At 39.3% G+C, this 19,306-nt stretch overlaps 1 protein-coding gene across 1 annotated transcript; it reads right to left on the reverse strand.

The window, feature by feature from the left end:
- Positions 1–986: 986 nt before the first annotated feature.
- Positions 987–10,581, reverse strand: LOC127625119 (protein sprouty homolog 2-like). Its single transcript, XM_052100204.1, has 2 exons — positions 10,062–10,581; positions 987–4,066 (listed from the first exon to the last, which is right to left on the reverse strand). The coding sequence occupies exon 2, from the start codon at positions 3,993–3,995 to the stop codon at positions 3,144–3,146; it is 852 nt and encodes a 283-aa protein (XP_051956164.1). The 5' UTR covers positions 3,996–4,066; positions 10,062–10,581; the 3' UTR covers positions 987–3,143.
- Positions 10,582–19,306: the final 8,725 nt, after the last annotated feature.

Consider the following 19,306-nt stretch of genomic DNA (forward strand, 5'->3'; position numbering starts at 1 on the left):
TTCAGTATCTGAATTCATTTGTAACTGTGGATATTCAAGTTCCTTATAAAGTCTTGCATAGCTGCGTAAAGCTTAACTTTCCCTAAACATTTCGACTCATCATCAGAAATCTAAATTGATCTTACGTTCAGTCATAAAACTATACATGGGCCAAGCTGAGCTGGACAAGCTCCTCTGAACATGTAATCTGTTAGCCAATCAACTTGCGTTCTCTCTTTTTCTCTAACATTAAATATGCCTCAAATGTTTGCAGGTAGCCAGTTTCACTGCACCGTGATATGGGAGGCTCTGAAAATAAGAGTTGAGGGAGGAGAGTTTCTCTGACATCCTCCTCCTCTCCATCACCACTTGTCTAGATCTGCTTTAAGGGGATTGTACGTCTAATTGTGAAGCAGTAGGCCTTATATGCTTGATGCAGCATGTCTGTGTATGTTCTAGCAGTAACAAGTCTTCACACTTGCTCTGTAGCAGCAGTGTAAGCAGACCTATACTGCCAAGACCAAACCTACTAACTTGTCACAACAATTATAACACCTTAATTTTATTCAGAGAGTTGTCATGACTGAAATTTGATTTACTGTACTCATGATCACAGATTAAAAACTATAGTACAAGCTTGCTATTTGAAAACATTTTATTCCATATCCTTGGCCCCATGGCCACACCCAAAACTCCACTCTGAAAAAAGCTGAAATCATCACATGGGTCTTTCATTACATTTTTTTTTCAGCATTCACCCAAAATAAATACATAGCTCTTGCAACTATTTAAATAAATATCTGTGGCTTTGTGATAATATAAGCAACAAAAATGTGTACTATATATATATATATATATATATATATATATATATATATATATATATATATATATATATTATATATTCATTTGTATAGATTTATATATATATATATATATATATATATATATATATATATATATATATATATATATATATATATATATATATATATATATATTCTTCTTAAATTCTTATAACTTATAAGATGCCAATTGTACCAAAGCAATACTTATTAATACAACATGGTGAAATTTTAGTGGTTAACTTAAGAGAATGCGGACAGCACCAGTTTGGTATTCCTGTTAATTGCATGTACCTACACATTGAAACCCATACCCATATAATAACCTCTCCTTTGAGAAGCCATTCTTTTGGGATACAACTGTGGAAGAGAGGTCCCTTCTCACTATTTAACACTGTACAGGGCTGTCAGTGTTAACGGTTAAAGCTTGACACTAATTTTGATACTTATGCACGTTTTCTTTGCTCTCATGCCAGCAAAAGTAAAGCCAATATGTCTAGGTTCTGCAGCTATACCTAAACTACACAAAAATTTGCTACTTAAGACCTTGTCTCAGAAACGGCCTTGTGAACATTAAATTCTAAGCTGTTTTGTACATTGAAATTTTCCACAATGTCTTAAGTCTTTTGTGTATTGAAATGCTCTGGTGTACTTGTATGTGGAAATATGTTTAATTAATTGCTTTTGGTTTTAGCAAAATAATTTGTGATAAGGGCTTAAAAATGTGCAACCAAAATGAAGAGCCCAATTATTAAGATTGTTTTAGTAATTACAGCAGTGCAATGCAAAACAAGTGTTACTCACAAGGGACCTCTCCTCCACAATACAAAATCAGCCTTTTGTTAGTCTTAAGAATTATCCAAGCCTCTGACAAGGTTAATGTCCAACAGTAATAGAAAATAACGGTAATAATAATAAACCGATTAAACCAAATGTAATAAAAATACAAATACAATAACAATTCTATGTACATACAAAAATATAGCAAAGGAACTTACAAGGATGTGCATTATTGTGGAGAAACACACACTTGAAACTGTTTTCATTCATCTCACATCACAGTTTTGGATGCCTGTGCATCTGATTCACTCTGTTCCCAAATGTGGTACTTTACTGCGTTCTGGTCAAGTGACTATGCCCTTGTCCTTATCCCTTCTTCTTGCCAGCTGGCACAATAGTCTCCATTTACCTCACTTCCTGTGGATTATTCAGGTCAGATAAAAAAAACTATTAGAGCCAATCAGGAAAGGCCAAAGTGCTTTGAGATGTTCATGGTCCATGTATGGCAGAATAAGGGGAACCCCAATGGCCTCCTTTTACTGATACTGCTCAGGGTTTAGGGTTAATCTAAAACTTAGCGTATTTGAAATCCTTCATATTCTGCGTTGACATGATCCTAGAGGTTTTTCTGGCCAATTTGCCCAAGGGCTCTCCAAGTAATGGCTTGTTTCTCATCCTGAGAGCACTGCCAAGGTGGTCAGACAGTCACTTGTGAAGTTTGGTCCCACAGCATGGTTGGATGCAGAAAAGGTCAAGAATCCCATCAGCAGTTGGAAAGCACAATGGCAAGTAGAAGAAAGGAGAGTTGAGGATGCAAGAGCAGTTGGGAGAGGTTGGCGTCAGGCTGCCATGAGCTGGAAACCTGACCAGACACTTTATCGTTCAGAGTTGCTCCTCTAAATATAAAAGGAGAGGCTTCTGCTGACAGCAGATGCCGGCCTGAGACTGCACACACACACACACACACACACACACACACACACACACACACACACACACACACACACACACACACATTTTACTCCGTCTTTCCTTACACACTCTCATGAACACACAGTGTCTCTACCCCTCTTAGGTGAGCTTAATATTCTGATTTCAAATGGTCCCATTTTTGGTGTCAAACAGAATTCACTTACACAGTCAGATTTTTTGGTTAGGCTCTCGTTTCTCCGTAACCAGCACCACTCTGTGTAGAATCTAAAGTCAGCCAGCTTTCTTACAGTTTGTCCATTCAATAATGTTGAAGAAGACACACTCAAGACTAACTTTCATGATGCTATGCAAGCCAATCCTTACAAAATACAGCCTCTGCATTTTCTGATAGCTTACTCCCTGTATGTGTTACATATGGTCTGCATTACCATACCCTTTCCAGGACAGTCTAATTAATAAATAAATAGACAAAGGGTTACTAAAAGGGGAAGGAGGGTGCATGAAGGACATGATGCAGTGAGGCCTGATTGGTTTAGAGAAGGTCAGTTAATTGAGCAGAATACCCTGGCTGCTTCAAGGAGGAATACAATAGGCTCATCTAGGCTGTCATACAGGCTTCTCTAGGGATTTGCGAAATGGCGCAGGATTGGTGGCAGAGATCTTGCGGCACACAGTGTTGGTGTTGCTGCATCGGCAGCCAGGACGGGTGGTGCGGTCATAGCCATGCTGGCACAGGGTGAGGCACAGCTTGGCAGGGGGGTAGCAGCACAGGCAGGGCAGACAGAGAGCAAAGAAGGCCATGACACTCCAGCGTGAGCAGGCGTGAGCTGGGGCGCAGGAGCAGGGACGATCAGCGCAGTTGTCCTCTTTATCCGCTGAGCAGTGGTAGAATAGACCTTTGACACAGCACAGGCAAGTGCCATATTCCAAGACATTTTCAGCCGAGCACAAGCAGCGCTGGCCACAGGTCCAACAGGAGGGCAAACTGCGAGGGGCACAGCACTCCTGGCACTTGCAGCGACCACAGCATTCACAGATGAAGAGGTGCAGGCCTAAGTCCTCGCCGTCAGCCAGTCCTTTGCCTAGCGAGTCAGGTTTCAAGTCACCTTTGGGCTGGGACCTCACCACAGTTGCCAGACCAGAATGAGATGCCGATAGTCCCGTGAGAAGTCTCTGATCTGAGGTGGCACTGCCACGGGACATCGAGCTGATGGTACTGGAGCGGCTCAAGTGGGCCAAGTGGGAATGTTGATGCTGACTTTGACTGCGAGGCATCTGAGAATGTCGCTCATTGTGTGCACAGAACATGCCAACCTGAGAGGCAGGCTCCAGTACAATGGGGCGCTCCACGTAATCATTACTAGCCCTTATAGCATGGATCTGGTCAATGGATAATACAGGAACCTGCTGGAGGTCCAGACCTTCAGGGTCCATCCGAAATGGAGGTACTGGATCCATTCTTCTGTCAGGGCCGCCAAGGTAGGGGCTGAGTTGCAAGGCTGACCAATATCAGGGTACATCTGATAAACCTGTAGTAAGATAAGAAAGAAATAAAGCCATCATTTTCAGATTCAGAATTAAATGTTGAAGTTTTTCAATGAAATGTTGGAAGTTTAAAGAGATAGTTCACACAAAAATTACAATTCTGTCATAATCTTTTCTAGACCTGTATGATCTTCCATGGAGCACAAAAGGAGATGGCACCAAAATGTTGGTGACCTCAGTCCTCATTCATTGTACAGGAAAAACTTTTCTCCTCTTGTTTTCCACAGAAGAAAGTCATAAAGTTTGGAACAATATTAGGGTGCCAATATGGGTCCAATCTGTCGTATGTATAAACTATTTGCTGAAACCCACGTTCGTTTAAGTCCCTTTTACTTGGATGCTATAAAGCTTATTATAGGTTATTATTAGGCACAGAGGATGGAGAGATAATGCCATTGACATCACACTGTAATTTAGCATCTGGAGAACACAGCTGTTGACACAAGGGAAGGGAACCAGAGCAAAGAATTTGACAGCAATGAATTGTGAGAAACTGGGGAATCCAGAAGACTTAGTGTCAGTGTCCTGAGGTATCTCTTCCTCAGCAGCTTGGAGGAATTTGCTGCAGCCCCTGCCTACAGTCCCTCTTTTGTTAAGCCTTATCCTCCATAAACAGGAACAACATGGTTATTGGAATGTGCATGGAAAAAATCAGCATCCTGGAATTGGGAAACATGCTGCTTGCATTATTGAATGTCATAGCCAAACAAGACTTCGGCTTGCATTGAATTAGGTTGTGAAGGGTTTTGTTTAATTCTATAGAGAAATGTAGAGACACATCTGTCATAGCCTTTTTTTATTTATTTAGACTCCATTAGAATAAACAATCTCAGATTGTTCTGAAAATGATAGGGACAAACACATTTTTAGATGTTTAAGATACACGTTTTGAAAGGATAGTTCACCCAAAAATAAAAATTCTGTCATACTTTACTTACCCTAACATCTCTTTTGTTTTCATGGTAGAAAGAAAGGTACATAGGTTTGGAATGACATGAGGGTAAGTAAATTACATCAGAATTTTCATTTTTGGGGTGAATTATGCCTTTAAGTCAATTGGATAAAGAGATTGGATAGGAAAGGAAAAATATGTTTGATATAACTATGAACAGAAATCCATTCACAAGAGCAGTGATTAGAAGAAGCAATGTCTGCTCCCCAAACTGTCAGCTGAATTCCTGGCAAAAGCCCTGAATACTCCCTTGAGAAAAAAAAAAAGAAGGTAAGATAGCATCCACCCCACCCCCACTGCCCAGCCACAGACTCAAGATAAAGAAGCACAGGTCGGAAGCACAAAATGCATTTGCAAATTACACAGAGGAGGAAAGAGAAGTCCTGTAGAGTAATTACATCAAACCCAGCAGTGAGCTGTAGTCAGGTCCTATCAGTCCATCTAATTATTAAAAGGGGTCTACTGTTAATTTTCATGAGCTCATTATTTGAAGTTCGAAAACATCCCATACATAAATCTGGTATAAGGCAACACATGTAAAACGCATATATAATATATATGCTCATTAATTGTTTTCACTGATAAAGAAAAAAAATCACATACTTGCTCATATGTGCAACATACTGTGTATTCCAAAATACTTCAAAAACAGCTATTTTCATATATAGTATGTACATTTTCAAATATATTTTCTATCCAGATGGATGGATGGACAGACAGACAGATACATACATTCATACATACATGCATGCATACATACGGTACAAACATGCATACATACTGTACATGTTCATATGTCTAAATATCAACTTTCTGTAAGTGCAGCATTAGACTTTTAGTATCGCATTTGCAGGCAAGCCAGAGAGGAAGTTTTGGGTTAGCTCATCTGTGTCATGTCAGGCACTTTTGGTTGCATATTTGTTTGAGCATTTGCACATGTCCTCTCCATGTGGTTTTCCTCAAGTGTGTCAGCACTTGGGAGCATTTATCACTCGCGGCTACACTTATTTGGAGTTTATTTGGAACTTTCCACTGACTTACAGTGCTTTCGTGAAGAAACAGACCCAAACAACACCTCAAAATGTTGTTTTCTGGGCTCTTAAATGTAGAGTATACTTAGTTTTTCTGCATGCTGTTACATCTTGTGCATGGCAAGAGTATACTCCTTTAATCGTAACAGTGCACTATAAGTGCTTTGTGATACTCTTCAGTACATTCATCTTCAGACACATGCGCAAACAAAGTGCAAAGACGCATACAGGTGTGTGAGGTTATGAAAACTGGTGTACACACTGAAAGTACTCATGGACTGTGCTGCTGCGCATTGTTTGTGAGACGTCAACGTGTGGAAAACCAAGGTATACTTTATCATTACAAATGACACAGAGAACATTTCAACATTTTGCAACTCCCACTTACTAGTTAGCTGCCCTTCCCTCACTGACTTCATTCACATTCGTTCTTCTACCAATTATCAACAAAATAGCCTTTTCTACTGTAGGTGGTGGTGATGGTGGAAAGCCACCAACCATTAACTGAAACCTGCCTCCCAAAAACATTTCCAATGCTAACTCTTTCAATGAGCATGGCACATTTGCAAAGTAGACCAAAGCAGAAGCAGCTATATAAAAGCCACCCACCCCTTCATACATATTTCCACCCTAACAAACACCAACAGCCAGGGTGTCAAGAGGATCGATAAGCCACACTCCAGTGGCAGAGCAGGCAAGGAGCCCAGCAGATCCTCCAACCTATTCAACCCCCAAACAAAGAGCACTCTACCACTCCCTACCAAGTCCCAGAGTATTCGTCAGCCCACGTGCCCCAGAATGCAAACCAGGGCAATAAACTGGACTATCATGTTTCTAAAATGGAGATAGCACAATTGCTGTGGGTAACTGTTGCATCAGAAGTGTCATAAAGTGCTGCTGGCTGTTTGTTTAGAGGATGTTCAATTGACTGAGGATGTGTTGATTCAAGTCCACTTGCATTGTGACATTGTGCACTGGAATATTGATTGTGTTTGTAAGTCTTCTCAGTCTTAAGCTTTGACCATGAACTCCAAAGTGTTCCTCTAAATAAGGCTGAAACTTGCTGAAAATGCTTAAAGGGATAGTTGACCTCAGAATGAAAGTTCTGTTGATGATTTTTGGGTATACTATCCTTTTAAGGTTTAGAATACACATTAATTTTAATTGAGTGATGACTGATTGTCAAAGAAAATAGGAAGGTTAAACTGCACCACTTCAGTATTTACTCTGTAACAGATTGGCTTAGACCTGATTTTCCAGAAGCCGCTTTCGGGATCTGTTTCTGCAATCCAGCATTCATCAAAAGCATTGCTTCCTGTAAGGTCTACGCTTTTTTTCCGGTCCAACATCTGAAGACTCCATCTTCCATTTTTTAGCGAATGGTTTTATCATTTACGTGGATACCCTGTATTGGACTCTGCAAACTTGATAGAATAACTTACATTGGATGAAGTGAAGCAAAAACAATAACCTTTCAATAATGAATTTCATTTGATTTTCAGGATACAAGACCTGCTTTGTGTCACTTCCAAACCAAACATAAACCAGTATAGTAAAAGGAATAGACAAACAACAGACATTTGATCTAAAGGATAAAATCTTATAAGATCATAAAGAGTATATATCACCCAAAAATGAAAATTCTGTCATTTTCTCACCCTCATGTTGTTCCAAACACATATGACTATCTTTCTAGCATGAAACTCAAAAGAAGATTTTTAGCAGAAAGCCAGCCTCAGTCACCATTCATTCATACATTGAAAGTAAATGCTGACTGAAGCTCCTGAAACTTTGTCTCCTTTTGTATTCCACAGAAGAAAGAAAAAATAAAGTTTTTTAGAACATTGAACAGTACTGGTTTGGAACCAAATTTTGAACTATCCTTTTAAGACTATAGTCGATTCAAAGACAACACCTGTCCAAGGTTGAGACTCACAAGGAAGCGCAGAGCCTAGCACTCAGGTCCGAGCAAATAAGAGACAGCTGCATCTGGAGCAGTGGAGAGCAAAAAAGAGTGGAGAGAGGGACATGTTTACTCAGCCCTGCTTGCCATGAAGGGTAACCTGAAGACAGGCCCCTGCGCTCTGGGAGTATCAGTGCTGAGTGAGCTGTGCCTCGCGGCTCTGCTCCGGGGCTACTTGCACCCGTTACCTTGCACACATTCTTGGCCAAAGTAATCGAATACAGGGCAGGAAGATGATGAGAAGTGCATATTATTCATAAAAGTCACCACACACCACTGACTGGGAGAAACTTTAAACCTCCAAACAGGGAGGAGAAAACAGTCATCCTGTGAAGGATTGTTGGACAACTTTAGAATGGACACAGCTTAAGATCTGTTTATAATGGGATATATCCAGACAGTAGAATGAAAGTGAGTTGTAATTTTAGTTAACCTTACGCCCTAGCATAAACCCTAAACCTAACTGTCAGTTGAGTAAAGTTTTAAACTTAAAAGTAAAAATCCAACCTCAGAATAGCCCTCATCATTGATTATGTGAATGCAATTATTTCCTGGTTTTCATGGGATATAGAACCAGTGTCTCAGTGGTTGCTCACATAATGTGCTATCAACAGTGCAAACGGATAAGGTAAACATTTTTAAATGTATGCAAAAATGTCTGATGGAATATTGCGCTTGTCAGTAACTGTCAGGGTATCAGAACATCCTGTAGCAAAATGTTCAGTTCTTGTGTGATCATGTTGATATACCAGTTGGTGTAGCCATCAGTTGAATTAGGTGCTGAATTAGGTCTTGATGTTTGGGGACACCGATGGGATGTGGGCCAATGGCATCATGATGTGGTGCTATTTTATAGCCTCCAGTCTGCTTTCATTGACCCATACTGCAGCTGATAAGCATCCAGCAGTTCTCCATCCAGCCATCAGGCCACTTTGACTTCCTGCTGGCTAACTGTCATAAGAGATATCCATTTTCCATTTCTGCTCTCTCTCTCTCTCTGACTCAGATAGATTGGCAGATTGGCAATTGCTGACTGAAGCTTGATTATCTGGTAGTCATGGGGGGGCTGGGGGCCCTGCAGAGGGCTAATATAGGCTCCTAGGGGTCAGGCTTAACTAAAGGCTGGACTTGATGTTGGCAGGCACCAGGACCCTGGGATCTGCCCCTCTGGGAACACAGTGGGATTGAATGACAATAAACTGTATGAGATTCCGGATGTGCTGAATCTGACCCCCAGGAAGGACTGAAATAGACACTGCAGACCAGCAAGTTTGGGTGAGAGAAAAAGAGACAGAGAGAGAGACAGAGAAGAGAAAGGGGGAGGGTAACTTAAAGATAAGAGGAATAAAGACGGAATGAGAAAGAGAAAGACAAAAACTTAACAGAAAAATTGACAAATATGCAAGGGAACAAAAAAAGGTAACACAAAATATCAGTAAGTATCTTCAAATAAAATCATATGCGATATTGCCTACTAATGTAACAACATAAACATTTAGGCCTATTTGCTATAACTGACAGAGATTTCAGTGACTCCAGACCTTTTTGGTATTGTAAACATACTTCACTCACAAAAACATCACTCTGCCGCCCTCCACTACAAAACATTTATCACCCAGGTCTGAACAGTTAGTACTCTTCTCTTTGGTACTTTTCTCTACAAACAAATAGAAACTTCACGAACAGTGTGTGTCGTGCGCACATGTAAATTGCTGCCCCATGTTCTCTCCCACTTCCATACTCTCCATCAGCCCCTGCCAGCACAAACTGGGTAGTATTGACATATCCGACCTTGAGGACAATCAATTCCATGCCTATACGCCTGCAGCCCCGTGCATCGGCTGGGTCAGGGTAGGACTTGAGTTTCGGGAACTACGCGGCATGCAACGGTCAACTATCACTTGTATTATGTTGTCTATGACATTATTTCTCATTCAGAGAATATCTAGATTCAGAAATGTAAAAAAAAACGAGAGAGCCAAAAAGAAAGAATAAATAAAGATTAAAAGACATTGAATTAAAGAAGCACTTACCCCTAAAAGTAGGGCGATCCATTTTGCACCAAAAAAAGTGTGTTATCTTTGTTCGTTTCTTGTTTTTCTCTCTTTCCTTTATGTTTTCTTAAGCACTTTTCTCTCTTCTGCCTCCTGATGTGTCTTTACAAGTGTCCCACACGTGCAGGCAATCCTGGTTCCTCAGTGCTCAGTCATTCCTTGTGAAGAACCCCAACAGCCTTTATCAGGGAACAGCCAGAGCACTGCATGTTCAACGAGCTCTCAGAGGAAAGCCACAATGCTCGTGGAAATGAGGGCAACATGTCACACAGAATATCCAAATTTATTTGAAAAAGAAACAAAAATGTCCTCTGGGGGGCAAATTAATGTTGAGTTTTCAGAAGTACTTCCACAACACTGTGGAAAGAGCGCAGCAGAAGCTCTGCAGTTTGTCTTCTATCAGTACGAGGTGAGAGTGCTGGATCGTCTCTCTCTTTTTCTCTCTCTCTATCTGTGTATGGTCAGCTCTTCCTGCTCGTGCGATCATCCACTCACTCTCAAAGTGTGAGTGTGAAACAGACAGAGCGATAGAGATGGAGGGTGGGAAACAGTAAGGGGGAGAGGGAGGGAGAGAGATGGGAAAGGGGGGAGGAAGGGTGGTTGTATATGAATGGCAGAAGAAGGGAGGGTTGGGCTGGATGGGGGCACTTGGTTTTGCTGGAGATAGTTAATGGCTAAGTGGCATCATCAGGCTGAAACCTAATCTCTCATTTTCTCCCCCTAAGGAACTGTTCTATATGATTCCCTTAGCCAAGCCTAACAAGATGGAGAGAGGGAGGGAGAGAACAGGAGATAGAGAGAGGAGACAGTGAGAGATAGAGAAAGAGAGAGAGAGAGAAAGAAGGTATGAGTCAACAATATGATAGGTGATGAAAACAGTAAAGAGGAAGAGAAGAAACATGGAACCATAAAGAGAAGAAGCGCTCTGTCGGCATTGCATATCAACTATTCCATTGATTCTTGCTTCTGTTTCATAGACATTCAAGTATTTGGACACTTTAGCCACATTTAAAAAAATAAATATGCATGTCATTGCATTATATAACAAAATATCAACCAAGTGCACTTAGGATACAAGCACACTTTTCACGCAAAACTTTTCACGCGAAGATTGTTAGGTTTTAAAATAAAAAATAGATACATTTTGTTCAAAGTTAAGAAGTTGTCAGAACTTATTGGTACATATTTATAGTAAATGTGATGAACTGATTTTGGCTGAAGTGTCCAAAAACTTTTCCGGGGCACTGTTTAGCAATACTAAGTAGATGGAAACTATAAAAAACAAGACTAAATCTGATAAACCGTAAAACTTCGCCATTGACATCAACAGAGTGTGGAGGTACATGAACATCATGGCATGCTGTTTTTCAGAGCTACACATGGATGTAGTCTCAACATTTGGGAACTCACTGTCCCATTCTGTTGTGTTTGTGCCAGCTAGCAGCTGTCCTAGAGCAGGTTACATCCTAGAACAGTAAATAATTCAGTGTCTAAATCGAGTGCATGACGGATTGGAACGCAGCCCATGTTCCTTTCCAGTTCACTTCAGTCATTGCCAACAGACAACATGATGCCTTATCATAATGGCAACAAGCTCGCTGTGAAATTATCAAATATGAACAAATGTGTGTGAAGCACCATCAGTGTGAACTATTGGAAATTTAGAAGAGTAAATAAAGGATTACTTACGGTTCACATTTTTGAAAACTTTATTTGTAATTTTCCTGCATAGACTGTGATGGATTCTGAATGTACTGGCTGAAAATGTAGAGCACATAATATAAAGGATTGTCATATGTGTTCATGTCAGCCTATTGATAGCACGTGGATGGTATCGCCAAGGTAACAGGACACATTATTTGTGTATGTGTGTGTGCGCATAATGGGGCAGAAAGAGGGGTGCTTCCTTGCTTCCTGTCGAGGGAAATAGCTAAGATGGCCAAACAGTACAGAGAGTAGAGAATGAATCAGGTTTCTCTATACTGAACACACAACCTGAGGTTCAAAATGCATGACAGAACAGCTCAATCTCTAAAACAGAATCTCTGCTTTATTAATCTATGCATCACAATTCTTACAACATTTACATTAAAAGTTCAAGAAAAATGTTCAAGTATTAAATAAGACATTGTATTGACAAATGTAATTTACACTGTACATGTAAATTCCTGGCATGTAAGTGGGGTCCAAAATGAACACTCAAGTACCACATATGTGGAATATTCCTCTCATTAAGCCACCAAAATGAAAATGTGGGGAACTAAATCCCTTTTATTTTTGTAACAGGTGCAGTATTTCCGAAACACAGAGTTGGCTCATCCAACCTGATTTTTTTTTTTTATAGAAATAATGTGAAATGCCAGAGATGCGGCCAAACGGAAAGTGAGCACGCTACAACATGTTGTGTGGTATAGTGCTAGTGTGTGAGCGGGCAACCCAAGTTCGAATCTGGCTTGGGCCCACCCATTTCTTGGCACTTCTCCACTGTTGTGTAAATAAAATTGTCAAAATGCACCAAATAATAATAATGGCAAATAATCATACATAATACAGTTTCTGGCTGGAAGGAATATTTATGGTTGGTGAAAATTTGCCTGCCATAGACAGGTGTGACAAAATATAATTTTGGACCCTGTACGTACTGTAAGGCTCTAGGTCTGGACATACCAGATATTGCACTGAAATTTATGTCCTGAAACCTGTTACCTGAAATTGTTAAACTTTAAATTCATCATCAGCTTATTTAATAGTTCTACAACATCCGAGAATAGTATTTTATAGTCTGATTGTCGACCATGTCCACACTTGAATCAAGTTCATCCATCTTCAGCGATGGTTGTAATTAAAATGTTTCAGGTCAACATGCTTTTTCGGTATATGTGGGTGCAAATAAGAAAAACTGGGTTAGGTGCAAGCTCCAGAAATGTGGTAAAGCCTATATCAAAAAGGATATAGGATTTTTTAAAGGAACTTTAATTTTTAATGACAAATGTAATTATTTAGATAAAGCTCATTTATTTTCCAAATAATATCACTATACATTCCAAACACTTAGCTGGCCATACAGTGCACAACACCCATGGCTCCCATTGAAGTTCCCTTACAGCTTTAGGTCAAAGACCTAAAGTGTTTTAGTGACTGATGAGACATCTCCGTAGTTGTGAATTTACATTTTTCATTGAAATGTATTTCAATGGCTTTTTAAGAAAACGTAAAATGCAGTGATTGATTAGCTAGTTAACTCAGAAAGAAAGAAACAAATATTTTATAAAACAGAAGACTTAAGTCACGATGACCTCCAAACTAGGCCTTTATCACAGTCCACATGTTGTCACATCCTGCTCCGAATAGTACAGTAACGAAACATCCGCCCATCGATCTGTCTATGGATGTTCACAGTTTTTCTAAATAAATTTAGCCAACTTGGATGCACTTGGCAGTAAACATCAGATGTTTAATTATTTCTTTGGATTAGCACAGCACTTCACCATATGTGTTTTCTACCACTTTAAAGGTACAATATGTAAAAATTTTCATTTAATATTCAGACTTTTTGCCAATGTGTGAATGGCTTGTAATGCAACTTAAAAAATCCTAGGTAACTATTAAAGCCTGTAGACTGCTTTTCATGCGAAGGGTTCGGGTTGCTATTGCAAAGGATGTCACATTTATGCATGCTCCCGAGTGTGCTTCTCTTCCGCTATTCAACAGCGACAACAAACTGCAACACTAGGTAATGTTATCTTAGAGACAGAATCCAGCAAACAGCTGACTCCTAGCACAACACCGACTCCTATACAAACCCAAAGGAAGCAAAAAAAAAAATGTATCTACTGAATCCAGTCTGGCTAAAACTAGAGTGAACATCGGCAGAGCATTTGATTCCTGGAGGGACCTTTGTTTAGTTTTGGGGATCAAAACTGACCCTGAATTGGCATTCTTCATCTTGGACAGGTAAGATTACATAAATGCAAAGCATGTGAAATATTGTGCCATAAGGATTGATGTGTGTAATTTTAGCTAAAACTACAATAACACATGAAATGAATGCTAGACAATGTTCAAGATAATGCAAAAAACTCATTCATTAGTGTAACATAACTTGGTTATACAGAAAATGTATACATTCTATTATTATAAAACAATAGTGCAACAATATATCAAAATGACAGTTGTGATGGAATCACATCAATACTGAATTGTGTAAACATATTTATAATGTGTACAGTCTATTTTATAAACAGCTACTGTCATCATCCACCAAATTTAGCTAACAGCTACTGATAAAGCTGGCAAGCTACCTAACACCAACATCGGCAATCGTATAAATGTCAATGTATCATGCAAAGAAAAGTGGTTACTTCAAACTACAGTCTCGCATAGTCAGGCCTAAATCCACACTTTGTTTTAGCCCTGTTCCAGCACTGGAGAGTCAAATATAATATACAGTCTCAAAGTTTGTAGTAAAACAATCTTAACGGTGTAATTTTATGATCATTTGTCAGCATGATGCCGGTGAATCACGTTCAGTCTCTTTGTACATTACATCATTGTTTTGGTCGATGTTCGTGTCCCTATGGAGTGTGTTCACGATCATGCGCAACAGGTAGCTGGCTGCAGTTCATCTAATGGCCACAGGTGTCACAGGGTTTCTGAATCATACATACTGCACCTTTAATGTATAATAGTATTTGAGTGAGGCGATTATCAGCACAAAGTTTTCCTAGTTCATGAGCTGCACATGCTGTTCTGCTTACTCCCAGAGGATTATTATGCTCAAGCCAGAAAAGACAGTGTTTAAGTGTTTTCATTTCATTGTTCTCACTATTGTAAATATAATACAGATGTAGACACTGGGAGATTTTCATCTTTATGTTCTATTTACATTGCATTCAGTCGCGACTCGCCAGTGGATGCTTCCCCAATCATCGTACTCAAACCAGCCCATGGCTCACAATCATACTGCCAGAAATAGAGAGGGAGAGAGTCAGTACAGGGCCATAGTAGGATCAATGTTAAATGGCCTGGTTAATGACCGCCACACAGCTGACAACATCATTCATTATTGGGACGCACTGTATCCTGTGTGTGTGAGCAAGGGGGAAAGATTTGCCAGTTTGCCTGTTGGAAACACAAATATGAAAAGCAATAAAAAGCAGAAAAGTAGGCAGAAAAGCAGACCAACCTGCTAGTCAGGAAAACAAACGATGGCTCAAATTGATCCTCCCGCTCATAGAAGTCTGATAGTGGTGTTTGATAAATAGGGAAACTATGTTTTGTGACAGAAAGCATTTGTGTGAATGTGTGTGTGTGTTCTGTTATGAAAGTTTTAGTGTAAAAATCAACTCCCATGTCAAGCCACCAGTGTGGATGGAGCTGTTGGATTGAGTTACAGAACACCACTTACTTCCTTAGCCCTTTCTCTTCCGTAGCGCTTAAACTAAACCCCAGATAGAGAAGCAAGCCAGTCAGCTCGATTCCTTGAAGTATCACTTTTAAAGCGGTCTTAACCCCACGCACTCAAGCTAAGCTTATTCCTCCAAACAACCGGTCAAGCTCCCTCATCCTTCTGCTCTGTATAACTGAGCTACATAAACAGCACCATCTGTATCTGATCAGAATTAAAGCCCGCCCTTCTCCCTTTCTATCTTTTTCTCGTTCCCCGCTGCCCCTCTCACAGCCTGGTCCCATGCACACATGGAGATACTTACACATCATCACCCCCTTACAAAGACATTGGTGAAGATACATACGTTTGTTTTTCTAGCATGTTGTAGACATGTCGTTGACATTAATTGTTGTGTAACTGAGCTTTCTCCTACTACCCCTAAACCTAACCCAAACCCAAACCATTTTGCATTTTCATGGAGACAATATTTAGTATGTTTATGAGGCTATTTGTCTTTGTAGGGACCATTGTTGGAGTACCCAGTTTATGCATCTCATGCCACTGGGTTTGGCCATCCTTGTTTTGTATAATAAACGGATTATAATTACCACAGACTAACTTTAACCAAGTCCCTAATACTACCCCTAAATGAAAACCTTTATTTATGAATAATTTTTCCACTTGAGGATGTCACCAAAGGGATGCTTTGTCAGACTGGGTTTGTCTGAGAATAGACAAACCCAGTGTTGGGGAATCTATTTTGAAACTATGCTGTAGATTCCAAGAAGTTTCTCATAACTTAAAGGGATAGTTGCGGCTTTAGGGAAAAGGCATTCTCATTTACATGACGTTAGCCCTAAAATAAAATGTCTTCTTAAGTGCACGTAAACATGGTCAGTGTGATACATGATGCATTTTGTGATGCTACAGTGCTTCTCGTTGGGAAATGTACCTTGTTATTGGAAAAGCTAGACCAAAGTATAGCTAAGTTAACCAAACACACAGTACACACAACTCATGCCCTTTGTTCCTGACACAGCAAAATCATTCACATCCACCAAATCACACCCCAAAACTCCTCTCACAACACACAAACACACATTCCCTGTCTCCCTTTCGTGCCACACAATAATTGTTGCTAATAGTTTGGGGGTGAAATATCCATATTCCATTAAGTGAAGCAAGCTCTCTGATTGGCTGAGTTGACGGCCCCTCTGAATAGTCGAGCTGGCTGCCAGCCAGAGGCACATTTCCTGCTGTCCTGAGAGCCTCCAGCCGCTCCCACTGCAAATGCACTTCCTGACTATGTATAAAATTTTTATTAATGGCCAGGAGTGCATCAGCAAAGGCTCCGTGAAGGAGAAAGAGAGAGAGAGAGAGAGAGAGAGAGAGAGAGAGAGAAGATGACAGAGATGGATGGAGTGAGGCGAAAGACAGCATTAAGTATGATTGAGCTCTGATATAGTGAGAGAAGAAGACAGAGGGAGAGAGACAGAGTTTCCAGCATGTCCTTTTAAGAGCATCTTTAAAACAGTGCAGACCTGCCTGTTCACTTGTGTCTGTTTGTTATCTTAGAAACAGATAAAGCAGGGAAAACAGAGAAAGAAATGGTTAGATAAAATAAAAAGACAAGATATAATGGATGCAAACTAGAGAAAGCACTTTGAGAAATCAATAACTTCTTTTAAAGTGTATTCAGTCATTTTTGTTTACTGCACGTTTCAATTACCAATACTGTGCGATAATGGTCTTTGACTTTATACTGACACCTGTAGGTGTGGATGCATTTTTTCAATGCCATTGTAGAAATTGTATTTGCAGGCATATTTATGGGTGCATAATGAATTTATATGACTACAGTAAGCAGTATTCATCTAAAAATGCTTGCCAAATTTCATGTATGACAATTTACTAGAAAAACAAACAACTTCAAAAATACTTTTTGGTTATTTTCTTTTTATAGATTTATGCATACCTTACTGTATAATTGTTAATGTTTATATTTATGCATTTTGTATAATTCTGATGTTTGTTGAATAATAAAAACATACAAACACACACACACACACACACACACACACACACATATATATATATATATATATATATATATATATATATATATATATATATATATATAAAAATAAATAAAAATGCATGGTCATGTGATGACCACTACCATGAGGGTGCACCCACCCCCAGCCTTTTCTAGGCCACTGATATGACTGGATTCTTGCCTTATAGAATATTCCAGATTCGGTACAACTTAAACTCAATCGACAGCATTTGTGGCAAAATATTTATTACCACAAAAATGAAAACAATCTGGGTTACATTGAGGTACTTAAAAAGGAAGTGAATGGGGGCCAATCCCTAAACGTTAAAATACTGTTTCAAAAGTATAGCCACATGTCATAAATAATACAAAAAAATGTTGTATCATCAAACCTTTACTAACCATAAATTTGACCCCATGCTAATCTTTTCAGTGTAAAATTATAGCCAATTTTACAACTTTGTTGCCATGAAGACGTAATTGCATAAGCCCTTCATTAGAATGTTTAATTACAATTAAAACGATGATTTTACCAACTTTACAGCGCAAATAATACACAAGTTTTAAAATATGAATTAAAGTGCTTTTATAAAATTATTAGCTTCACATACCTGTATTTAAACCCTCCACAAATTGGCCCCGTTCACTTCCATTGTAAGTGACTCACTGAAATCCATATTTGAAAAGGATATATATATATATATATATATATATATATATATATATATATATATATATATATATATATATATATATACTGTGTGTGTGTGTGTGTGTGTGTATAATCTTTTTTATTTCTTTATTTTTATTATTATTCATTTCTATAGAGATTAAAAGTTATTTTTTTAAATTAGAAATACATTACTGAGTATCCCTTTAAATATACAAAACATAAATTAAAATACTGAGTGAATGATTCACTCCTAATATGACTTTATAACAGGTATATAGACTGCAGAGAGGCGGAGAAGGAGAGGCGCAAGTGGGTAGATAACAAGTGAAAGAGAATGTCTGTCACCTTTCCCCTGGAGGGGGTCTCCAGTGAGGTCAAATATTAAGGGGGTCTCCAGTGACCCTTGTCAGGGACCCAAGTTATAGCAGCAGAGGGGTCGACAGGTCAAATGAAGTAGAAACACTGACATGCCACCACTAAGAATTCTTCTACTGAGACTTTAAAGGGATAGTTCACCAAAAATAATCATCCTGTTATTATTTACTCACCTTCATATTGTTCCAAACCAATATTAATTTCTTTGTTCCATGGAACTTAAACATTAATGTTTAGGCCAATATCCAAGTTCCATACACTGAATGCATAGAGGCTGTGAAGTAATCCATACAACTCACATGCTAAATTCCAAGTCCTCTAAAGTCATATGATAGCTTTGTGTGAGAAAGAGACTTTCAGTTGTGACCCTTTAAAAATTTTCACCTTTAAGAGTTGTAGCCTTGTAGGCAAGTGCTCTGACACATGGTGCAGAAGCATGTTCAAGTTCGAGTCCCGACTTGAGGTCCTTTCCTGAACCTGGTCCCCATCATTTCCTTTCTCTCTCTTCACTGTACTATGAGGATATAAAATATACCATATAAAAATCTTCACCTTCCCTCTGAAGCCATTAAAGCTTTGACTTGTTCAAACAAGTCGCAATCCGTTAAAAGACATGGTGTGCACACATCTGTGTTGATTAACTTAACTGCACTAAGCGACCACCCAATGACAAGATGGGACTGTTTGCTAACTAACAGGCGCCAACTCTGGCTGTATGTGATGCAGAATTA

This window comes from Xyrauchen texanus, chromosome 31 (genome assembly GCF_025860055.1).
Source record: "Xyrauchen texanus isolate HMW12.3.18 chromosome 31, RBS_HiC_50CHRs, whole genome shotgun sequence".
Taxonomy (NCBI): Eukaryota; Metazoa; Chordata; class Actinopteri; order Cypriniformes; family Catostomidae; genus Xyrauchen; species Xyrauchen texanus.